This window comes from Plectropomus leopardus, chromosome 11 (genome assembly GCF_026936395.1).
Source record: "Plectropomus leopardus strain MGB_pleo_1.0 chromosome 11, ASM2693639v1, whole genome shotgun sequence".
NCBI lineage: Eukaryota > Metazoa > Chordata > Actinopteri > Perciformes > Serranidae > Plectropomus > Plectropomus leopardus.
Genome location: NC_142186.1, coordinates 19,860,068 through 19,886,132, shown reverse-complemented (window position 1 = coordinate 19,886,132; position 26,065 = coordinate 19,860,068). Strand labels below are relative to the sequence as shown.

The window sequence follows — 26,065 nt, the reverse complement described above, 5'->3', positions numbered from 1 at the left end:
TATTTAAACTGCAGAAGAAGAACAGAACGCTCTGATTGGACAGAACTGCTGACAGGCGGAAGTTGCGCCACAGCACGACAGACATTGGGCACTTTTGGTGGGAATATGAGTTCTCCTCCACGCACATTTAACCTAAAGTTAAAGGGTTTACATATGTATTCTGATGTATAACGTAGTGCCAAAGTAAGCTGCTATGTGTCACGTACATAACAGTGTCAAAGGTTCGTTCAAATAGCACTTGAGGTGTGCTAAAAACATCAAGCTAATCAGGAAAAGTTCACTCTGTCTATTGTTAGCTAGCATGCTATCACGTTAGCCAACGGTGACTAGCATCAAGACGCGTTTACTTTAGTTTTCTCAGCCAAATATTCCGCCACTGAAAGGACACTTTTCTATTTTAGTGACTGGCTGGGATAGCGTTAAGTGGCAAAGCAGGCGTCCGTTTGTTTTTTTGTCCTTCATACTGGATAATTAATTGATTTGTAACTTGCCGAGAATCAACAACAACAACAACATGCCAGAAATCAAACTCAAACACGTCGTTTCCTGCAGCACCGAGGACACTGTAAGTTCATTTCTCACTTGCATTGGATTTATAAGATGTTACATTTTGTTCCTTGACACCAAGTTTGTAGATTTGACTTTTTTTGTTTTTGTTTTGTTTGTTTTTGCCAAATGTGAGCCTCACTTCTACTTACCTCTTGTCCTGATGCAAAATAGACTCACAAGGCTGAAAACCTACTGAGCTCGGACACTTACAGAAAGTGGAAAGCAGCAAGACCCGGGGAGAAGCAGACATCAGTCATTCTGCAGGTATGTTTTCGACCTCCTGTGAGACTTACTCCCACAAGTGTTACCCAGCAGTGGTTACACAACATGATGCGCGGTCATTATTGATGTAAAGCTTACCTATGCTATACAATAGATACCTGCTCCTAAAATGTGGCGATCTGGCTAATTTTACCCGAATCTAACTTTATGTCCTAAATTGCCCTATCCTTTCCTTTCAGTCTGTTTGTCCTCTAATGTAAAGGGGAATTTAGAGTCCAGCTTGCCTTTTGTTATTGGCAAGTTAGGCAAAGTGTTTTCTCTAACTTCTGAAACGCAAAACCATTTTCAGACATAACATTTATTTAGCTGATGCTTAACCAAGAAATGCATTTAACCATGTGGATTCAACAACAAGAATAGAAAGAATCATGCATGTACATGCATGATAAATATCAAGGAAAACATTTAGAGTTGAGGAGAAATAGAGAGGTTTGGGGCTTCTTTTGCCTTTTTTTATGGGCCAAGGTGCTGTCTGAACAGAAGAGTTTTCAGCCCGCAATAGAAGTTGTCCGAAACACTTTCACAGATTAAAAATGTTGACATCTGTTGACATCCACTCCCACTTCTCCTTTGTTGATATACTATTTGTGTCCTTTTGGGATTCCCCCTGTCTGCATTGTCTTGCAGACAGTTATGCAGACTTGACAGATTTTTTTAGGGATTAGGCAGAAGCAAGTTTCCTGTCCAGTTTATTTAAAATGCTGCAGCTGCAAAGCTTGTAACTACATTTGAAAAACAAGAACATGTTGTGCTCATCTTTGTCTAGATTTTAAAGGTACCTTAGTTTCGCCATGAAATTTAAAATTTTTGATTCATTCTTTAAACGCTTTTTTTTTCTTGTGTAAGCTCCGCTGACCTGTGCTATTTTACTTTTCTCTCAGTTCGAGAAGGAGGAGCAGGTGCACAGCATTGACATTGGAAATGAGGGCTCGGCTTTCATCGAGGTGCTGGTGGGGAACTCCTCAGCTGTCAGAGACCAGGATTATGAGGTACTCTTGCAAACTGAACCCAGTACAAACGATATCATCTCCTTGTAACTGTAATTACTCCATATTTTTGCTTATTCTTTAATGCCAATCTTATTCTTTTTTAGGTTCTGTTGGTTATGTCTTCCTTCATGTCCCCCACGGAGAGCCGTAATGGCACCAACATGAATCGGGTGCGTTTCTTTGGGCCCAACCAGCTGCAGAAGAGCACAGCGCAGGAGAAGTGGGACAGAGTGAAAATTGTGTGCAGCCAGCCCTACAGCAAGGTAAGGCCCTTAAAAAGTCACTTTAAAAAAGGGTGCAAACTGAAATTACGTTCTAACTCATAAATGTAAAACATTTTTATTTTAGAATATCTTCACATCACTGTCAACATGCAGCAGTACAACATAATTACAGTACAAATCATGCAGATCTAACTGTATTAAAACTGCATGGCTGCACTAGTTGATGTTGTGTTTTGTAGTCTAGTTAAGATAACGACTTAATTTGAGTTTTCCTTTAAAGCGTATATCTGTTTCTACTTGTGAGATTTGAACTAAGGCTGTTTTGTGTGTGTACTTTGTAGAACATAGCATACGGAGTGGCCTTTGTTAAGTTTCATTCACCGCCTGACAAAAATGATCCTCCTCCAACATCTTCCCCAGTAAGTCATGCCACGTCTTACTTTCAATAATTCACGGTGTCTTTTGATATGTTTCCTTGAGACCTGAGAATATAGTTGATGAAGGCTGGGTATTGAAAGTTGATTCCTTAGTTTCAGTACTTTCAGCAAAATTATTTTCGATGTCCTATTTCGAAAAATACACACATTTTCATGTTTTTTGTACAAACATTTCACATTTTCAAATACAAAATCCCTTTTTATTCAACAAAAGAAGAAAAACATCTCTAATGTTAAATGTTGTCTTAACACAAGAAGCCATATAAGAACTGAGTAAACCAGATAATGTGACCAGACATTTAATGCAAACCTTTGAGGTTTTTACTCTGTGATTTTGAGTAGAGTATTGGGGTTGAATACCCTGTCCTATCACTGGCATCTTTAAGTAAGAGTGTTACATCCATTTACAAAATTAGCAAGTTGGAGAAACCAGTATGGCTTTAGGCAACAAAAGAAAATCTTGGTCGACTGAAATTCTATCTACTCTTTAATCAATCAATTCGACAGCTGGGAAAAACAAATCTGCACTTTATCTCTAGATAAACTAAATCAGCTACAGTGCACTCTACATGGTAGTACAGTGTGTCCACCAAAGCTTTTTTTTTTTCTGAGGCCAGCATATTTTTAAAGTTCCTGGCAAATGAGGCATTGAGCTTCTACTCTGCACTGAGCGCTGCACGTTTGGGTTTTTTTTCCCGATCCCCAAAAGGTGAGACATTTTTTACTTTAGGTAAATCACTGCGTATGTCGCTTTCCAATCAGGGTATAGGAGGGGCGGAACGAATGCCACAAAGACCAACTGTCATATGTATAAATACTGAACAACAACAGTGGAGGAGAAATTAAAACTGCTGGCTGCATAGACGGGTGGTTTTGCGCTCTCTCCCAGCCACCCCTTTATCCAGAGCAAGATCTCTACCTTGTGCCAACACTTACACTTCTGCAGATGTTAACTATCATAGCAACGAGTCAAAACAGAAAAGCGCATGGTGTTTTCAGCTGGTAAAAAATGCTTTGATCGACTCATGGCCTCTTGAAAGTAACACCAGTGATTGCTCGACCAACGAGAATTTGTTTGGACAAAAGCAAAGCAGACCAGCAGTGAACAAATAAACAGCGTTATCTTGTTAGTTTTTGTAAGCATGTGACAATTGCTAAAATGTGTGGCTGTGATATTGTCAGCACTGCTCTACTTTGACATTAACATATGTAGCAGTTATATTTTTGCTTTTATTGATGCTCTGGAAGACGTCTGGCACTAAAACGTGGCGCAGCATCTCACTGCAGTGTGGTGAACCACGCAACTTTATGTACTTTATGTATGAAGTCATTTTGTTATTTGTTAAATTGAAACCTTTCTGCTATATCGAGAAAAAAATCCCTCCAGTCAATCCCTTCACCTTCTCTTTTGGCACTAAACTTCTCTTCCTTCTCTCTTGTCAGAAACTGACAAAGTTGGGGCAGTTCAGGGTGAAGGATGAGTCTCCTACACCAGGTCCTAGCCTTCAGCCTGGCAGTCTCTTCTTCAGTCGTGACACTGCAGCAAAGTCCAGCACTCCACTCAAAGGTAATTTAAATTTACCACCTGCTGAAGCCCACTTAAATTCTTTCATGTCCTCGAAACTATAAAATGCTAATCACATTGAGCAATTAAAAAACACCAAGAGAGCACTAATTGGGCTTTATTTAAAGCTTTTTAAGTGTTCCAGGCGACAGGAGGAAGGAGGTATTTCAAAGGCATTCTTTATTATCAGACTGCTTTGTTTTCTCACGAGCTCTCTGCACTTTTCTTTCCTCAGTGTCTCCTCAAAATGAGAGGTTGAGTTATGCTGCTGCTGCACTGCAGGCTGGCGGCAGCTCCCACTCATCAGGCCAAGCTTCCTCCTCCAGCTCTGCCTCACCACAGGTACTGAAAATCACAATCATTTTCCCCACTAAAAGACAGCCAGCAAAGAGCAATTCCCTAACAAGCAGCAGTTTTGTACTTCATTTAGACGAAAGGACAGCTGAGTTGTACACAGAGTAGACGAAGCAGAGGCAGTGAAGCTCGTAGGATGGGATCTGTAGCTTTTCAGAGTGTTAACTACCATGTTATATCTGGGAAGGTTACTAGAACCAAAAAGTGTCTGAAAAATCAAGCTTTTGACCCAAATAAGTAAAGATAATTTAAACCAGAAAATGAAGGGATGCTTTGGTTTTCTCTCCTCTTAGTTCACATGCCAGTTTCTAGGGCTCAAAATAACATGTGCAGAGGTGGATGAAGTAGCTGAAAGTCATACTTAAGTAAAAGTACAGATATCTTTCCCAAAAATGACTTTCGTAAATCATGTCTTAAATCATCTGATATTTACTGTACATATGTATCAAAAGTAATTCATTATATTAAATGTAATCAAGTATTGAAATTAAAAGTACAAGTAAATGATGTTAATAAAACGTGTAAGCGGTCATAAATCAGACAGATATGAATTTTATTTCTTCTTATCATGTAGACCGACTTAAAAATGGACTTTGTTGAAGAAAAAACAAGTTCTTCTTCACAACTTAAAAGATTTAAAGAAAACCCTTGAGCTCCAGGTCTGACACACTGCAGTGGAGCAGTGACAGCACAGTTACCTGCTGTATCACAAATCATTTTCTCCTTTCTCCTTTAGTAATTTTGTCATTACTTGCCATTTCTGCTGTGGGACACCATTTTCTGCCTCCATCACAAAGTTAGTCTCATCCTCAGATATAACGTGGACGCTAGCATGAAGCCTCTGATCTGACAGGCGGCCCAAGCTTGATTGGAAATCAAAACTTAACTGTGGCTTTAGGAGCACTTGTTTGCTCTCCCCCCTATGTGATTAAACTATAATAATTTAAACTTTCAGGTTGGGACTGCTGATTGGCCATACCTTACAATTTTATTTTGTAGTAATGAGGTAACAAAAATGCTTTGCACATAGAAATAAATAGATACTTCAGTAAAATTTGCAGACATAGCCTTTGTACATGGGATGCCTTCTCTGTCAGGTTGACAGAAACATTAAAAAGCAAGAAAAGTGCTGATACTCTATAAATTGCTTAAGTAAAAAGACTTTGTTACGGTACACCACTGACCACTTGCATTTGTACGGTAGTGTGGCCAAATTTTTATTTTATTTTTAACTACTATTGACACTTGGTTTAAAGTGCTTTACATGAAACAAAAAGTGCAGATAAACAGAAATCGACACATGAAGAAGTTTCTGGCTGACATATTGAGAAGCTGTTTTGCCTAAAACAGTCTGCATTTTAATAAAAATTAATGTGTGTGTTTCAGGGTTTTTCATCAGTTGAAAATCAGTTAGCTGAGATATTTTCATCAGTTTTTTTTATCTTCTGTGCCAAAAATCCCAGGATGATATTAAAAATTCCATAATAAATGTCAGTAAAAAGTACTATTTATCAGGTTTTTAAATTTTACAGCAGATATTTTGCTTTATATGTGAAAGCTCTGCTCATTAATTTATGTTCTTGTAGTAAAATCCAATTTATTGATTGAAATTGTTACGTGTACAGAAGCTTAAGTTGCAGCTTTTATTGACTTTGAAAAAAACAGCTTGAAATTGTACTTTACCTGGTTTCAATATGCAATACTGTACTCCTGAGTCCATTCAGAGGGTGAAACTAGGAGCACGGGGGAGTGACGCTGTCAATATCAGCTACATGTCACTTTGACTTTTGAAAATGAAAAAATTAATGCAGAAAGATCAAGAGCTGCACAAATACATGTCTGTGCATGGCAAGAAAATATTCCTGTAACTGCAGTTCTGCTTCCAATTTTTTGTTGTTTCTCAAGCTTTTTAGAAAGGCTAAAATATTCTGCCGTCGTTGCTTCTGCATCCTGAAGAGACATTTTGTTCCAGACAGTCAGCCCTGACAGAAAGAAAAAAAAAACCTGCCACATTTGAGTTATGTTTATCAAACGTACATTTTTTGTCAGATAACCGTGCTCTGGTATTAAATGAAATGGAAGTGTGGACAGTTTGGAGTCTACTTAATTCCACTCGTCATTCAGCAGTGTCTTCTCCAACACACCGGCCTTAAACATACATGTATACATTATTTTATTCTGTCTGAAAGTTTCCATTTCTTTACTTAATTAAATAAATTGTTTCCTCACAGCCACCAGGGAAAAGAAAATTTGAGTTCAGCAAAGAGCGGCAGTCTGCCTCCGGCCCTCCACCCTCGAAGAAAATAAGCCCAGCCGGCTCGCCTGAGGTTAAAGCTGCGACCCCCAAACACAAGCCGAGCCCTGCCAGCACGCCGAGCCCCAGCACTGTGAAAGGTATCACTTGCATCAGTGGTTGAATTTTTGCACACAGATGATTTCTTCACCTGGGAAACTTCCTTGACTTTCACTATTTTGCATTCAGCTTCCCCAGCACAGAAGTCTTATGACAAGAAGCGGGAGAGCCAGTCCAAACCAAAACCCAAGCAACAGAAAGCCAACGCACAGCAGGTCCCATTCCAGCGGATGATGGAGGGGGTGGTGTTTGTCCTCAGCGGCTTCCAAAACCCCTTTAGGGGGGAGCTGAGGGAAAAGGCTCTGGACATGGGAGCGAAATACCGACCTGACTGGACGCCCGACGCCACACACCTCATGTGAGTATCAACCAGGAGGAAGTATGTGGAAAACTGTTTGCCTGAAACTGCCCTGATGCATAACTCGCTTTTTCCTCCAGGTTTATTATATTGTCGGGATATTTGTGTTGATTCAGAGAATAGAGGTCCACAGAGACGTCATTATGTGTCTCCGTATCTGTAATCAGATAGAAGGCTGGAAGTGGGCTTGGTTTATATAAGTTAAATCAGTCATATTAACCGATTGTTCATTGGCAATGCAATTTGTGTGGCTTCTAAGCATCAGATTCATTTAATGGTAGCACATAATGAATGAAAAGAATATTTTCTTATCTAAATACCGCCATACTTGCTTACTTTTATATCTCTCTTTTTGTCTTTTCTCTCTTTTTCTCTGTCTTTCCTTACTCTTGCTCTCTATTTTAAACAAAACTAAATTTTATGAACTGTCTATATGCCTATCAAATAAATCCTGAAATAAAACAATAGGAACTAATTAAATGAATAAATGTAAATATAAATGTATAAATTAGTCAATATAGTTTAATAGTTGAATTTTTTTTAAAGGACATTTTTCATATTTCCACAAGTGTTTATTTCAGGGGATTATTATTTCCTAAAGTCACATTTATATCCCAGCTTTTTAAAAAAATTTCCATCTGTTTAAAATAACATTGAGTGGGCTTGGTAGTATGTTCGTGGGCACTACAGGATCTAAGCTTTATTTTGAGAAAAAATAAGACAGGAAGAAAAAAACAAGAAATGTTAGAAAGAAATCCAGCTGCCATGAGTCCTATGTTGCAAACAGAAAGGGCATTTTTGTTTTGTGGCCTTTCATAATAACATCAATATTTAAAAAACATAATGCACACACATTAAAAATTTTTTTTTAGATAGAATAAACATTATTTGAGCTTTCCCGAATAACATATTTGGATTTACTTACATCCCAAATATTTAAGTTTCCATTTTTGTTGTTTTATTTTAAATGAACAGTGTAGTTTGTGTAGTAGCAAAGTTATCCAAACACTGTTGTCTTAGTACAGTTTTATTGACAATGTTGTTTAATGCACTTAACTCAGCATTTTGGTTTTTAACAGTTTTTACAAAAAAACACAAACAAAATCAGATTGTTATACTCACACTACAACAAAAGTTACTTCTGCAAGATACACAGAATTTGGTCACTTTGAATTAGCACTGGGTAATATATCAACGTTCTTGTGAAATGAAATTTGATATGGACTGGATATCGTGAATCTAATTTTCTGAACACAGACTGCTTTAACTTTCTTTTATTTGTCTTTATCCACTTAGTCATCATATCCACATTGTTGATGATTATCAAAAAATCTCGTAAATATTTTATGAAAGCATCAATAATCAGCATTGTTGCAGCATTAATATCCAGATATTTCTTTAAATATTGTTATGTTTAGTTTTTTTTTTTCGTATCTCCCAGTCCCTATTTGAACTGCTTTGTTACTAAAATGTGCAAAATAAACAGACTTGCCTAAACTTGACAATGTTCACAATGAGCTAAATTGTCAGATGGCAGAAACGGCTCAGAAATATGCCTTCATAAAGAGAAAATGAAGACGTAAATACGGAACAAAGTTAAAAGAGCTACAGATAAGCCAAAAGATACAGTATCCTTGGTGAAACTGTAGAACATTTGCAGATGAAATGAAAGGATAATGAACAAAAAGACTTTATGGATAAAACTGATTTTTGACAAGTTTCTGGGAGAAAAATGTAAAATATGTACATGGCTGAAGTATAACGAAGTTTAAGTAGTGAGACAAATTACATATTGTTTCAGGGGTGCTCTCTCATGAGAGATTTTCATCTGTAGTTGATTTTTAACATTGAAACAGATTGCATGGTTGTGTAACAGTGCTGTTAGCACTCTCAGTAATTCATTTTGATTGCATCTTGATCTCTGCTGTCAGAGCATGGTATTGCCCTTTTCATCTTCTCTTTAGTGATGTAACCATATGTGTGTCTATTTGTGTGTGTGTGTGTGTGTGTGTGTGTGTGTGTGTGTGTGTGTGTGTGTGTGCGTGTGTGTGTGCGCATGCCATTAATCTCCAGCTGTGCCTTCGCTAACACCCCTAAGTACAGCCAGGTGAAATCAGCAGGGGGCATCATCGTACGGAAGGAATGGGTGATTGACTGCCATAAGAGGAAACAGATGATCTCCTATAAAAGGTAAGAGATGGTGAAATCCAAAACAAAATATATAAAAAAGCAGAGCAATTTGTAGTGATGATATGAAAGTGAAACTGCAATGCTGCTTGTCTGGAAACACAGACCTGTAAAACTTGAGCTTGGTCACAGGAACAGCTGGGTGGATTCAGATTTTGGTTAAAGGACGTTTCCACCGGGTGACAGTCGGGTTACAGTGTGGAGCATGTGTACAAAGTGTGAACCCTCATCTGATTAATACTCTCTCTTAAGCCACGTCTGTACCTCCACATCGTACAATCTGTGCACAGCACTCACACTGATTGAAGCGTCCCAAAATACACCCCTCACAGCAGTGATGTCCACTTGCTACAGAGAACATTGTAACCTTGAGCAGCTGATGCCTGCTGTGATCGCAAATTCATCCCAGGCAGCCCCAGCAGCTCTCCAATCATGTGCCTCATTACAGGGGGAGCTTTGAGACGTCTTCTGTCATCGTTTCACATTAATCTGTGTCTACTGAATAATGTAGACCAGATTACTCATCTTGTACAGTGAAAGGTCCAGATAAATTGGAATAGTTCTATACTTGTGTAACATTGTATGAAGCTCTTCTTTATCATTTAAGAAATTCTTTCGTTCTTCTTGCTGCTGTGGTGATTGTGTCTGGCTTGAAGATAAATTGGTTTCCAACCACTTTGGGGTCATTTAAGGTATCTGAACTGGTTAGTCTCAGGCTTCTCTTGCATTTAAATGTAGTGTAAGTGATGTATAGAACTAGCGATGTGGTATATGGTAAGTCAAAGTATCGACTCTAATAAGAAAGTCCATTTTCAACCAATTATATTTTTCTGGAGTCACTTTCTAACACAGAATCAGTTTAATTGCAGGCTTCTGCAGATTTGCCTTTGTACCATTTTTGCTGCATAACATGGCAAAACAGCCAAACATTTCTACTATTCTGACAATTGTTTTAAGGGGGCACCAGTAATACAGCACATTGTTCCTACCTTCTTTAGCAGTTTTATGTTAATTAGCTTCATTAGGGCGGCAACTAACGACTATTTTCATCACTGATTAATCTGATGATTTCCAAGATTAATCGCTGGGTCTAGGAACGGTAAAAAATAGCCATCACATATTGCTCAGGCTCGGGGCAACATCAAATGTCTCGTTTTTTCTGAGCAACAGTCTAGAATCCAAAAAAATATTCATTTCATTTTCATGTAAATCAAGAAAAGCAGAAAATTCTCACATTTGATTTGCATTTTTGTTTTAAAAATGACTTAATAAATTATCACATAGTTATTATTATACATTTATATTATACAGACTAATATTCTTTCTTTTCTTACCATTATGTCGGGGGCTGGGTGGCCAGCCCTGCCCGTTCGACCCTACTCGGAATGATTGATTTTATTTATGAATTTTTCTTGATAAAAAAAAATATAGAGAGAGGTATTAAGATATGCCATTTAGGGTTGAAATAATGCCCTTTAACCAAAGTCGGTTTAAGAGGTGTGTTTCTGAATGTTGTGACACTGATTCTGCGTAAAAGGTTGTTTCTCTTTTCATAGTTGTTTATCTTTCAAAGACTGTACATTTTATGCTTCAGTTGTAGCATGAAAACTTACGGAAGATGCAATTTTTCAAAAATTCTTTGAAAGAAATAAACACCATCAACCTGATGGCTGAGGCGATGCAGAGACATCTGACGCCTCTGGACCACCGGAGAAGCACAGGAAGTGACAGAGTAAAGGACTGCGGTCTAACCAGCCATCACTCGCAGTTCCATGGTCCAAGCAGCTGCTGCCTACGTTTTCCCCGTATTCTCACCTTTATTGGTTACTGCTTTGAAACAGCTCAGGATACGCGTGCCTACATCCACCTTTAAAATAAGGTGTCAACAACAAGTCTGTACAAGATACAGCTAAGGAAAATAGATTCATTTACTGTATTTGTAGAAATCTCATTGAACCATGAGAGAAATTACTTAAAACTTTGATTTTGAGTTGCTGAGAAAAAAAAAACTTACAATGACTGATAAGTTTAAATTAAGGAGATCACAGACTGCCTAAAGACTCGAAATCAAGCATTTTTTCAAGCTATGTGGCTAAAACCTAACCTAAGTGAAAGAACATCAGCAAACACCTAAACATTTAGTTTACTTGTGGCTATAATTTCTTTCAAATGTTTACCATGTACGCCAAAAACAAAGTGAACTCTTTTTTCCTTCTCACTGTAGTGATTTAGAGAGTTATAACATCAAGGAAGAAAGAGCTTTCAGTTCTCGTACATGCTTCATCATTGATCGATTTGGAAACTAATCTTGTAGTTGAACCTTTGTGTATCTACATGGATGATTGACGATGATCATCAGCCCTCGAGGGAACTGCTAGCCTCACCTCGAACAAGTCAAACCCCATAGAGACCTTAAATCAAATTTTTCATCAGCTTTATGGCTTCTAAGATGGATAGACACATTCACTGCCTATTTTTACACAGCCCAGAGGTGCAGATGCATAGTTCAAATGTGCTTATATTTGTCTTTGTAATCCCTATTTTTGTGCTGTAACAGATTTTCTTTTGCCTACAGGAAGTCATGCTTAATTAGAAATGTAACAGTATTGAATTCAGATTTGAGCTGTGGAGGAAGTATAACGGAAATATTTATAGTCCCAGTCCTGTCAGATTGCCAGTGTGACATTTACAGAAAAACAAGTGGGTCTTTTTCATCAACAACAAATTACCTATTCATTTATAGAATGCAGTGCATGTATCCAAAAGGGGCTTAAGTTGGTGGTGTTACTCTCACATATATATATATATATATATATATATATATATATATATATATATATATATATATATATATATATATATATATATATATATATATATATACTCTCAAATATATGTTTGTAGCATGAAACATTTGAATTTGGAGCTCAGGCAATTCGTTGATTAGCTGATCAACAGAAAATTAATTCAAAGAATTAATTCATCTTGAGATAGATAGATACATAGAGAGATAGATATCTTTCATTATTTTTCAAGCAAAAATGGCAAACATTTGCTGATTTCTGCATCTAAGATGTGAGGATTTGATGTTTTCCTTCATCTCATATGAAGTCAAAGGGATACTCGGCTGATTTCTGTTTATCATAATGACGTAGGAAGTATCTGTAAATGAACTGTGATAAAATTCCACTCTCTGGTTGTTGCTCCAACTACAGTTTGTATAATTGCATTTTTTAATGCCCAACACCTCGGAAACAAAGAGTATGCAAGCAGATGAGTTTGAGAGAGAGAGACATCTCTCTCTTTCTCTCAAACTCAGATCAAACTGTAAAACTAAGCCATGCTGATTAAAAATGACCCAAGATTCTGCTACTGCATTGCCTATTTCTCACCCAAAGTGCTTTCATAAAGATATTTTACAGGGTTTCCCTGGTCATGAAAAAGTCATTTTATGGTGTGTAATGAAATTGTCACACTAATCTTCCGTAGTTAACGTTGTAGGTTATATGTTTCTCTAGCTGTCAACGTAACATAGCCCTAATAGACGTGCTTGTGTCACAGCGTTTGTTAAAAATCTCGTACGTTTCCTCGTTTCCTCCCTGCGTTCCACCTCTTCCTGCTGAAATTACAATTATGGGCAAGTAGAGCATTAAAAAAATATTTTATGGGTCCTTGAAAAGTCGGGGAAACGTTTTGAAATTTTGTCCATGAAAATGTGTGACAACCCTGATTTTAGTGCACTGTTTAACTATGATACAAGACCTTTTGTAACCACCCAACTTCAGCATTGTTTGCAGATAAAAACAACTCACCCACCAGTGGGAACGGTCTCGTGCAGCAAAGTGCATTCTGGTAGTTGTAGCTTTTCTATATCTTGAGCAAAAGCAAATGTCATAGCCCATTTCCTTTGTTGTGTTCTGGTCATGTAGCACCAATTTCAAAAGTATTTGCATCTGTCTATTGCATAGACAGCACAGTTTTATGAAAAGACCATCTTTCCAGCAGTAAAATACGTCTTTAAAAAGAATATACTTTGGATTTTGAAGGTTTTCATTTAAAAAAAGGTTGCAGACACATTGGGTACTGTCTCAAACTTTTTATTGGTGTGTTTCATGTGGCTATAAATGTGACTGTCATTTCAAAGATTTTTTTGGCATCCAGTACCAGCATGATAAATCTGGTTATAAGACTGGGTAAAAAGAAATCAATTTTTACTTATGTTTGTCTGCAAAGCCAGAAATGAAAAACGGACAGAGTTGTGTTTTGATGGGATTATTCTGGACAGCCACATTGTGCATATAAGCTATGTAAAGAGTCTGAGAGAGTAGTGTGGTGAGTGTTTTAAATCCTGGATGGTGATTACACACAACATGGTGCTTTTATTAGATCTGATCATTACCATAAGACTCTCAAAAAGTGTATTGAAAGGAGAAGTTTGCTGCAGCCTGTGTCATCATTCTCCCTCATGCTCGCTTTCTGATTGTGTCGAAGATCCCTCTCCCCCGCCTTCCCCCCTCTCTTGTTGTCAGAATAATCCATTCCCCTACCCAACACTGCTATTGTGCAGCGCGTGGAGTGTGCAGCTTTGATGATGTATCCTTTATTTAAAAGCTGCATCTGCTATGGGTAATTAAAGGGACCACTTACTTTGATGATAACAAGTGCCCAAACAAATACGCACACACTCAAACAGTTGCTCCATCATGCACACAAACGATTTGCCCATGCATCTGCAAGCAAATTCACTGCTTCAGCTCCCGCCATGCATTGGTACTGTGTAGTGTGTATATTAAAGAGATTGTGACATCAGCGAAGCACCCTAGAAATGCATACCCCATAGCTGTAATCCCATCGGTGAGGATCCAGTGATAGACAGAAAGAGAACACTCAAGCAGCTCTACAACATCCCATCACAATAGAGCTGAATAAGTAAACAAATTTCTCATTAAATCAAGGCTCAGTTGCAATATCCCAGCAGGAATTGTTAAATAGTTTGCATCTCTGAGCCAAAATATCAGCACCATGATTTCACTATGGAAAATGCAAATTAATCACACACAAAAACTCATTACTTAAAAGTTATTCACTGCTTTCTGAGGTATTCAGAGCCAAAAGTGTTGAGTGTAAAAGTGTCAGTTTGTCATGATGGAAAGTAGATGAAAAACAAAAGCAACAAATTCTCCTTTTGGAAAAGCTTGAATAAGCATTTTTGCTTAAAGCTTGAGTTTGACTAATATCAACATTTTTACTGATTAACTTTCTGTTCATCTATTATTAAATTAGTTGTTTGAACTCTAGGTAAGTTCATTTAAACCCCTTTGATCATCATCAGGAGCGAAGTCAGCCTCCAAACAAACATACATTTTTATATTTAATGAGCTGAGAGACTGAATGTAGTGAATTTTTGTCTTTTTTTTTCCCCTCAACGTTGGCGATAGCCTTAATGGCTTTATGTTTTCTGGTTGTTCGTCCATCCGTCCCCTAATTGTCAATGCAATACCTCAAGAAGGCCTCGAATTTCTTGAAATTTGGCACAAAAGTTCTCTTGGACTCGACTAAGAACTAACTACATTTTGGTGGTCATAGGTTAAAGGTCAAGGCCACTGCGACCTCGTCTGTCTCATTCTCATGAAAGCGATATCTCAACATTTTGAGGAAACGTTTTCAAATTTGGCACAAATATTAACTTCACGTCAACAAGTTACAGACCAAATAACGTCAGTACTAGTGACTACCTACTTGCGTTTAATTCATCTGTGCCAAATTGTGGTACCTGAGAGGTTACCTGGGTAAAAACGCAGGGTTAATACAAAAGAGGCACGTGCCACAAAGTTGCCGGCCTCTGAGCTCTGAGTGGTTTCCAGGGGCTCGAGGAGCCACCATGTTCAACTTCAGACATGAAGATATAGCACCCCATAGCCAGCCACGGAGCCCCGTTGGCCGCCCCGTTGGCCGCCCCGTTGGCCGCTCCGTTGGCCGCTCCGTTGGCCGCTCCGTTGGCCGCTCCGTTGGCCGCTCCGTTGGCCGCTCTGTTGGCTTCCCACTGAGCAAAACTATCACTACAGTAAAGATCTTCTGTGATAATTCTGGCGCCTGGTCTATTTTCGTTTCCACATTATGTATAAGGGGAGGGGGAGGAAACTGATACATCACAATATTATGATAATAATACAAATTAAACTTTGTAGCTTGCTTTCATTCCACAAGATACAATTTGCTGCAATTAAAATGACGAGTGGGATAAACAGACTGAAGTTTATCTCATATAAAACAGTGAGTTTTCCTTTGGGGACATAATTTAGGTGAAAAAAGTTGCAAATTGCAAAGTATTTAATATCAATTAAACTCAGCTTTTTTAACACATTTAAAACTGCAATAATATTGCATTGTATAATGAGGCTTCTGGTGATTCCCACCCCTATTAAATAATGCAAGCACGCACGAGCACACACACACACACACACACAAACACACAAAAGCAGCTAGAAAGACAAAGATAGAAGATAAGCTCTACGTGTGATTAGAAAAGAGCAGAGGAGCAGAATTACATTTTAGTCAACTACTATGGTTATTATAGATACAGTTAAGTGCCAAAACAGGTTCAGTTGGTTCATGATTAATTTCCAGTTACCAGAACATGGTATTGATGCGGTTCAAATGTAAACGAAGTTTCCGCTTTGGTATAACTTGTTTTTTACCAGCTCTCGAAAACCACTAGTGTCTCCAGTTCTCTTTTAACAGAGCATATCAAGCTTGTTGGTCTATTTTCACAGTAACAACACTTATTGCCATAAGAGACACAGATATTGCAGCAATCCCCTCACCTACATTGTCCTTTTTCATCATTTTCTGGACACTGGAGTTTTATGAAACTAATAAACATAGGTCAGTGAAATGTCTTCCTGCTGTGTGAGTGGAAATAATTACACCTGAACAGTGATATTTTTACTCTTTGCACTTTGTCGGCACACTTTCAAGCTAATAATCTTCAGGTGATTTCATAGTGGCTTGAGGGGAGTGTATTGAGAGGGGGAGGAGAAATGTCACATCCTCATTCAACCCTCCCTCACACGTCTGGAACATTTGGCTTTTTTTATATTTCCCCACACTCTCTTAAGTGTTGCAGAGATCATTACAGATAGTGCCTGTGTCTCTCTGCTAACACCATACTCCCTTCATCTGTTGGAAATACCATGGCTGTATGGGAGAAACGCACATGAATTCCAGCATGACCGTTCTCACAGTGGTCTCATGGCCAGTGATCAGATATGTATCTAAATGAGGACCACAGGGGAAAGTGGCCCAGATCTAAAGGGAAAAGATCACAATTCTTCTTCCATGCTACTCTGAAAAAATCAAATCTGTATCATCAGGAGGTAAAAAAAAAAGCAGATTTTGGATACATTTTCTTGATATGAGAATGTAGCCTTTGATCCATGACTGGTGTCTTGTTGTAAAGATGTTGTATTACTGCTGCCCATGGTGGCTGTCTCTTAACCAAGAGTGACTGTCAAACAGGAAAGCAGAGTTGAGGGCATACAGGGACAAAGCCTGATTTGTGACTGGGTTGTTCTTATGTTTGGTTGAAAAGTTTCTCCTCCTGCAGTAGATTCAATTCGTCTCCCAGCAGGCAATCTTCAAAATATTTAATACACAGGCATTGGCAATGTTTTCAACATCACAACATTGAACATGTGGTGAAAACGATTTCCTTTACTCTTTGCCTTTGCCTTTGCTCCACGGTTGCCTGACAATGGCCCACTGCTGTTTTAAAACACAAGTAAAGCTGATTGGGAGCAAGATATATTGTTCAGGCTTGCTTGATCTTCTGGCCTTTAATCATAGTGACACATTTTGTTCACCCATTCTTTGTCTTGCCCAAGGTATTTGATGGATGGAGCAGAGTCGAGTTCGGACAGCGAGATGGAAGAGGACGACCAGAGCGAAGAGGAAATTGACACAAAGGTGATTTTTTTTAAAGTGAACCTTATATAAAAATGATCTAATGTTTACAGCTTGTAACAGTCAGTTTTAACCGTCTGTCCATGCTGTCCTTGCAGACTCCGCAGAGGCACGAGAGACAAGTGACCCCCAAAAAGACACCAGAGAAGAGGAATGACGATGATGAGTATGCTGGCTCCACTGATGTGGATCAACCAGGTGTGACTATAACTACTTTGATAGAGAGTCCTGCTCAGTGTTGCCACTTCAGTACACTACACTGACTTGCCCGCTATAGAAACTGTTGTTGGGATGAAAGAGAAAGCAGCTCGTTCTGACAAGTGGCTACAGGAGTCTTAAATTGCATTTTTCGATTGACATATAGCCGAAGTTAATCTGAGACAGGCAGAGCGACAGGGTGTAATGATAGGGGAAGGATGTGAAAAAGATGAAATAGTAGGAAACAAAGGAGCGACAGCCAAGATCAAAGAGGCACTTCGTGTTTGGATACAGTTCAAGTGGAAAGTAACAAACAAAAAAATGTTCACAAAAGTAAAATTACCTGCCTGTTGAAGGGTTAAAACAAGCATTTTGTTCTGAGTTAAGTGGGCCGCCTTATTTATTGTAGTGCAATTAAGTGTCATTTTGAACTTGGAGGAAACACTTGGATTACGAAGGTTATGTTATGATGCGTTCAAGCTCTATTCAGTAATATTCAGTACTGGGTGAAAAAATGTATCATTATGATGTGTTTAAATGTTATCTTGGAAAGTTAAGATTTTTATGAGAAACATTAATGAATACAGTTGTTTGAAGAGCAGATTTGTTGTTTACACATAAGGTTTACCTCACATTTATTTTTTGGTGCTGGCATAATCATTTAATATTTTTAAAATTTTTAAAGTTGTGTTCATGAGAAGCGCTGTTGAAATGTACATACTGTTTGCTTTTTCATTGCACCACACACTCGGAGCACAGAGCATACTCTGGGCACAGATGGAGCAGCACAATGTCAGGCACAGTGAAAGCAAAACTTAACTGCAAACTCTAATTGGGTGTTAAAGTTTGCTCTCTATTATACATTTGATCAGATCAGCTTTGACTGGATGGACTTTGACTGGATCGGCAGATCATCAGTTGTCCTCCCCATTACTCAAACAACACAAACTGCTGTTGAGGAAAAAAGAACTCATGAAGAGTTCTGTCTGTGCTGCGTTCACAGGCCCGCAAAAATGTTTGAATTTACAGAGTGGACACAGAATGATTTACAAAAGGACAAATACACAAGTTTTATAAAAAAAAAAAAAAAAAAGGGAAGTTTACTGATTAACACTGCCACCTCACCTGATACAAACAAACAGGAGAACATCTATTCTTAGTCACAGAGGAGGAAACAACAAACCGAAATGTTCATAGCCACAGCCTTATGAATAAAGCAGAAAGTAAGTTTTATATATATATATATATATATATATATATATATATATATATATATACTGTATTCATATATTACAAAGATCCAAGAGCTGATGTATGAGTGGCTGTGACTCATAGGAAGTGATTCATTCTAGCTAAGGAGGGAGAGAGGGTGGCACTGGAGCTGAAGAGGACTGAATGAATTGAGAGGGGTAGAAGGACAATGTGAGGGCCTCAGGATTAGACAAAAAGGATCACCTTTATGAAGCACTTGGAAATGGATTGGTCAACAACGCCACCGTGAAAAGGACAAGAACATCATAGTACTGTAGATTTTATCTGAGGGCGAACAGGACTAGAAGGGAGATGCAATCACTGTGAAGGGACTTGTGCATGATTCTCATTTCTATGTTAATGCGAGGCCAGAAGTAAAGTGCCATGGTGCATTAGTGAGGCGACACAACAAGCACTGACCCAACAAACACACCACAGGGGAGACGGCATTTTAATTAGACCTGCTTCTCTGTTCCCCCTCAACAGCACGGGATTGTGTGGTGATGTACAGTGTTGCCAACAAAGATTGTTTAAAGTTTGGTTATATATAGCTAGCTTTAGAATTAAAGGAGCAGTTTACCTACCTAATTCCTCCTACCTGTAATGCTATTTATCACTTTAGATTGTTTAGGTTTGAGGTGCATTTTGTTGGAGATATCGGCCGTATCGATGTATCTTCTTTCGTATACAATGGAACTAGATGGCACTCTGCTTGTAGAGCTTCAAGTCCCCAAAATATTAATGGAAAAACTCAACAGCAATATCTCTTTCAGGAATTCATAACCCGGTTAATCAAGAAAATCTACAGACCTTGTTGTGGGTAGTTTCATGCAGGAACTATTTTCTTTACGGAAGCAGACCCGCTAACCGTATCACAGTGCAGAGGGAATTGTGCATCGACTGCCAGCTCACCTAACACCACGTGAGCTAGCTCAGCCAAGGAGGATGCCTTTAATGTTTATATCTTGCTTGTCATGACCATGAGCCTCTCGTCCATGAGTAGATGCACGCTTCCTTCTGCGTGGTGATCCAGTTGGGGGTTGTAGTTTGGTAGAAAGAAAATAGTTTCTACCTGAAACTGCTCACAAAACAGTCTGTGGATTATCTTGAGTAACCCAGTCATGATTTCTGGAAACAGACATTTCTGTTAAATTTCCAGAGGTGGCAGCTGTTGCTCAGAGGTAGAGTGGGAAATCCAATAACCTGAAGATAGGCGGCTCAATCACTGGCTCCTCCGGTCCACATGTTGAGTATCCTTGTGCAGGAAAGCTGAACCCCTGGCAGGTGGTACCATGTATGGTAAACTAGGCCACCAGTGTGTGAATGTGTGTGTAAATGTGAATGTGAGTGGTAGAAAGACTTGAAAAGCATTCTACAAGTGCAGTCCATTTACCATTTATTTTTTGGCATTTATAGCACCACAAGCCAAGTGCCAACTAGTTCCATTATATTACAGAAAAGGTAGACATCGCAAAGGCAGATATCTCCGATACTCAACAACTCAAACCAAAACAATCTAGTTTGGAAACAGAACTAAAAGTAAGAGAGATAACACGTATTTTGATTTTTGGGGTGAAATGTCCCTTTAAGGCCAGTGTGCCAGTGCCAGTGTATATATATATATATATATATATATATATATATATATATATATATATATATATATATATATATATATATATATATATTTATATATATGTATATGTATATGTATATACATATACATATATAATAGCAACAACTTTGAACTGATATGGTTAACCATAAATATATGAAACGTATCACACACATTATTTTATACAAGCCCTCTCCTAACATTAAGGTAAGTTGGGCACATCAGCTCTAGGTTATTTTTTTACCTTACTGACATATAAACACTTCATTTCACAGGAGGTGCGGATGATGAGTCTGGTGTGGACACGGAGGACGAGCTGCAGAGGTAAACAAAACACATGATGTCAATGACGCTGTTTGTGATATTGATGTGGACGGGTTTGTTCTTCAGTGTAATTAATGGTTGTTAACATGATCTGAGCTCTCTTGTCGTTCCACTAGTAAAATAAATCATAAGTTTATTTTAAAATCAATGATTCCACTTTAATTTAAACAGACTTTTGTTTCATAATTATGAGATAAATGCACAATTACTTTAGGTGGCTGCTGGTGATCCGTGTAAGTTTTTTCTCATAAGATAAATTTCAAGAAAGCCCTCTAGTTTAAAAAAAATACTTTGGAAGTCACCCCTAAAGAAGAGAGTTCAGGTTTGTTGTTATATACGTTCAAAGGGTGCTTGCTGTATATCCTGTATGCCCTACAGCAGCATGTTATGCAAAGTGCTTACTGTTCGTAATCTAACTGCCTGCGTATATAAAACCGACTTTGTGGCAGCTGTTCTAAGCTCTGATGCTCTGAGGGAAGAAATGAGAGCACACTGTGTGCTGGGTGGCTTTTGTCCTCTATAATACTTGGGGCCTTTCTTTACAGCGGGACATGTAAATGTCCTGAGTCTATGGCAGTGATGTTCCTTTAATTTTTTATGCTGTTTTTACTTTCCTCTCCAGCTGTTTGGGGTCTTGTTCAGTCAGGTTGTCAAGCCACACCAGTATGCTACCAGTAAGAATGCTGGCTACGGTAGCCTTTTTATGGACATTCCATGTTTTTTAAGGCATTGCATAAAGTATAGTGTCTTTCGTGCCTTTGCCTAAAAGACACAACTGGTGTTTAGAAATCAGGAGAGGGAATCTGAGATCTGAATTGCCAACAATCTGATGTTACAACAGGGGCATCGTTGATGTAAAGTGGTGGCTGAAGGGTTTGCTTCATTTTAGGGTTGAACTCACACTGAAATATGGCACTAAGGAACTGAGAAAAGTCTTTGTGGAAACCTTATTTGTGCTTTTCCCCAAAGCAACTTAAACCCATAGATAATTATCACCAGACTCTGCAGACTTCCTCAGTTCTATAAGGCAGTTTTGCATCTGTCAGCTCATTGTTTTGGTTTTACAACCTGCAGCTTTTTGACTTGGTTTCACTGCTCTAATTAGTTTCCTACAAAAAGGTCTAAAATCTCACTGTACTCTACCTGACCAGCATCAAACAGCAGACATTTGCCAACCAGCTGGAGAGCTTGATTAAACATTTATCAGCTTAAGAGACAGATATCTCCCTCAGGAGTTGGTGCAGAGTAAAATAAAGCTAAAGAAGAGTGAGTATTAGACTTAAATGTATGTGGTGCTCAGAAACATTATTCCAAATGAATGCTATTGTTGCTCTTTATCTGCTGGATGTTTAATTAGCAACACTGGGACGTGTGTCCTCATGGTGTTTTCTTTGGCAGAAAAGTGGTGACTACAACAACGTGTATGCTGATAGAGGCACGACAGTTACGTGCAACATTTAGTTTCCGGCCAGTCTGCCAAGCTTTGGCTCTTCTGTTTTTATTGTGATAGTTTCTGACTGACTTATCATACAATAAGAATAAACTGTAAGTGATTGACAGTGACGACACCAGCGCCTTTCTGAAAAGTTCAGAGATTTTCAACTAGAAGTGGTCAGAGTGGCTGCACAAAAAAGATGCTGGGCACGGTGCTTTTTCTCTTGGCTCTCCACTCACTGGGATCAATTGAAGAGAGACACTGGTGCTCGCAAAAATAAAGTCATATGGATACATGTCCTTATCTGTCAGTGTTGTGTTTAGAACTTGTTCCACTCCCCCCAAGTGACCACAGTTTGGTTTGAAGTTGTTATACCTCTGCAGGCATTATGTTTTTGCATTGTCTGTCCATCTGTTTCATCTCGTAAGCGCGATATCACATGAATGATATTGAACTAAAGAACTGTTAAGTTTTTGGTGGTCAAAGGTCAATGTGGCCTTGCATCTGTCTCATCCATGTTCATTCTAGTTTTCCATTTTAAGATTATCTCTAAAAAAATCAATGAAACAAAAGGATTTGGGAGATCACCACTAAATTGCTGATGGACTGGTTGTTAATGGTTCTTTAAAAGAGCTGCTTTTGTACTCGTCTGTAATTTACTAACTTTTCTTTCTTTAATAATGATATGGTTGCATTTAATTTTCAAACTGATATAGTCTGATGGCCCATACAGAGTGATTTTCAACAGTGCAGTATTAGCTTTAACTCTCACTAAAAATTAGAGGTAGTGCGGGGACAAGACAAAAAAGTAACATAGATGACAAGCAGAAAGGTTTCTTATTCTTCTTCTCTCTTGAGAAGCAGACATGGAGCCATGTAGCATTAACGATACAGCATGTCCCTTTTTTCTGTCCTTGTAATAGGGTGGAAAATGAGAGTAGACAGAAAAAAGCAGTAGCAGAAGGAAAGATAGCGAACCAGGAGGATCCTTACGGGGGGTCGACAGATGAAAACACAGACGCTGAGGCTGAAGAGGATCACCCCATCCCTGAGCTCCCAGGTAGGTCTCTCTTTGTTCTTGTCTCCAAGTCCTCATGTCCCTCTTTTGTCTGTTGCTATCACAGGAACAGATGTCCTCCCTTACTCTTCGGATGTTGCGAACACAGACAGAAAGTAATTGGATGGCTTTCTGCCTTTCAGGAACGCCACACAAGTGTCAAAGAGGGCACTGTTTTTCTGTGTTTTCTTTGGTGCTTTGCTTTTCTCTCCCCTTTATCAAAGAGCACCTATAATTACTCCTCCTACACATCGTGTTGTCATCAGTGGCACTCTTCTGCTCCATTCACTTCCAATTTTCTCATTTTTCTTCCAGACTTCCTGAAAGGAAAGCACTTTTTCCTCTACGGTAAATTCCCCAACAACGAGAGGCGCCTGCTGTTGAGATACATTGTTGCCTTTAATGGGTGAGAAAAACTTCTAGAAGTAACCCATTTCAATTTGTATGCTGTAAATCTGTAAAAACATGATATTTTCTTTGCTTTAGACTAATTGAGGACTACATGACTGAGAAGGTGCAGTTTGTTGTGACCAGTGAAGGGTGGCACGACTCCTTTGAAGACGTGAGTTGAGTCCTCGCTTCTTTTCGCCTAATATTGATATCTAACAGCAGCTTAAGAACATCGAACATTTCTGTTTATGTGGATTTTAGCATGTGTGCATGCATGTTTTTATTGTTCGCTCCAATGAGCAAGATTTTGTGAAGGTAATTGCTTCAGGAAATTTCAGGGTCCTGACACACCAAGCTGACAGTCATGTGTTGGTCAGTTTCAGGTCATTAGTGAGCATCGGTTGCCCCAGTTTTTGCAGTGTGCCCAACACCGTCAGCCCTTGTTGGCCCATGTTGGCTTTTTTCTGTGCAATTTAGCGTGTTGAATCGACGTCTGAGTCTAGCTGTAAATGAAATCCCTTTGCTTGGCAGTTCAGCTCATTGCTGGATAAAAGAAACGCAAGCGAGAAAGGAAAGCAAATATCTAAAGTCAAGAGGTCTTGAGATCAATACAGAACTGTTACATTACATACGTTTTTTGTTTTCCATTGAGATCTTTAGTAGAAATGCTACCTAGTTGTTTGTTCTTGTTTGGGAGCACACAGTAAATATTAGTTGTTCTTTCAACAGGGTGTTGTGTTGTTTATGTGATAACAAGTAAACTCGTGTCTTGAGTCTGTCTGTTGGTCTACCACTTTGGGTTTTTTTTTGAATAATGAATACAGACTACTGCTGCCTGCTGGTATCTAGTTGTGTCCTCTCACACAGGTGCAGAATGTAAGTGCCGGTTGGCCGTTGGCTTTAGTCTTTGCAATATGCTCAAGTACAACTTTTTAGCAGAGGCCAGGATGTGTTCAGTGACGCAACAGTCGGTCTTCATTGCCTCTAGTTCTTTGAATTTGGTTTTGTGTAACTAGCCTGTAACTCACAATAATACAAAATGCACTTATGAAAGTCTCTTTTAAAAAAAAACACCAGTACACTGTCACTTCCCAGCCATTTTCTTTTAAGCAGTAAGCAGTCAGTTTACAAGGTTTAATCAAATAAAAGCATACGAGCAAATTGGGAATCTGAGTATTTTAGCTTTACCTGTGAAAGTGCAGCACTGTTGGGAATATGTGGCTCTGACTCTGTTTGAAACTGTGACTCAGAATTGGTTTTCAGCCATTTGAAGCCCTCTTAGCATCCGAAGAAGAAATTGTAGTTGAACAATTTAGACATTTCACTTTTCCAAAGGCTTTTTAGCTCTTCTGCCCTGTAATGCAACAAAAACACTCCATGACCTCTCTGTTCCTCTTGCTTTCACTTTCACTTCCATTACAGGCGCTGATGGAGAACAGCAATCTGAACTTTGTCAAACCTGCATGGATTTACGCAATCAGTGAACGACAGAAGCTTCTACCCTATCAACCCTACACTGTCGTCCCGTGAACAAAACGCTGTATTTACACACAAAGGTGTGCGCACACACACTTACACTTCATGTCCATACCAATGAGGAAAGCCATACACGTTTTTTTTTTTTTTTCAGATTCACTGCTTCCCTTCCATAAAAGCAATAAACCAATTACAGTTAATTAATGCATTTACACTGACGTGATACTTGTTGTTCATGAAATGTTTCCAGTCCTCAGGTGTTTTCAACACAGATATTCTCACCTTTCAGCCAAGATGGGAAAATTACTTTTTAAATGGCATCTTTTGAGGTTAATGTTAGGATATAAGGTTTAGATTTATTATTAGCTTTTTAGTTGAAGGTTGTTAGTCCTAGTTTTGCAGTAAAGATCTTCATCATGGGTGTGCTGCTCAGTCACTCTGGCCTCGTGAAAAAAGCACACCGTCTCTGATTCAGGACTTGCTTGAACTCTTTGGTTCCTGTGCTGCAGTTTGCTGCTGCTCACCTTGGCTACCTCAGGCTCTGTCTGGAAATGAGTTATCACCCTGTCCTGACTGCCAGCAGCACTGATAAGACTCTTGACTTGTGTAAGTGTGCAGACCATTATGAGACCAGCCCAAAGGCGGGTGAAAAGTGCCATTTATTTAGGGCTGCAGCCACCAAATGCAAAAATAGGGACAATTAAACCTACAGATGAAAATGAATTCTGGGGGACTGTTTGTTTTTCTCTTTTTATTTTGGTAAATGCCCCGAGTGGGACAGTGATGGATTTCTTGATGTTAAAGTTTGATAAATCTGAGTTTGTGGTTTGGTTTTATTCATGTTTGTTGAATTAATAACACAAGAGATGGACTCTCTTGACGGATAATAAGACGTAAAATGGGCGTCGGTGTTTTGCGTCACTCAAAGTTTCCCAAAATGCTTCTGAAGACTTGAGGAGATGATGGGCTTACTGTCTGCTTGCTTGTCCAAAGCAGCTTGTTGAAGTTTCTTGACCTTTTTTATTTTAATTATTTTGTCTAATAAAAAATGGATTTTTAA

General features: G+C 38.7%; 1 protein-coding gene across 1 annotated transcript; it reads left to right on the top strand.

The window, feature by feature from the left end:
- The first annotated feature begins 52 nt into the window (after positions 1-52).
- On the top strand, positions 53-26,065 carry xrcc1 (X-ray repair complementing 1). The gene is made up of 17 exons (XM_042490758.2): positions 53-565; positions 721-813; positions 1,713-1,820; positions 1,925-2,083; positions 2,386-2,463; positions 3,925-4,048; positions 4,281-4,387; positions 6,631-6,793; positions 6,882-7,110; positions 9,184-9,300; positions 17,181-17,262; positions 17,358-17,457; positions 20,599-20,647; positions 23,006-23,142; positions 23,455-23,545; positions 23,626-23,701; positions 24,952-26,065. Exons 1-17 carry the CDS (start codon positions 515-517, stop codon positions 25,057-25,059), a joined length of 1,872 nt encoding a protein of 623 aa, XP_042346692.2. The 5' UTR covers positions 53-514; the 3' UTR covers positions 25,060-26,065.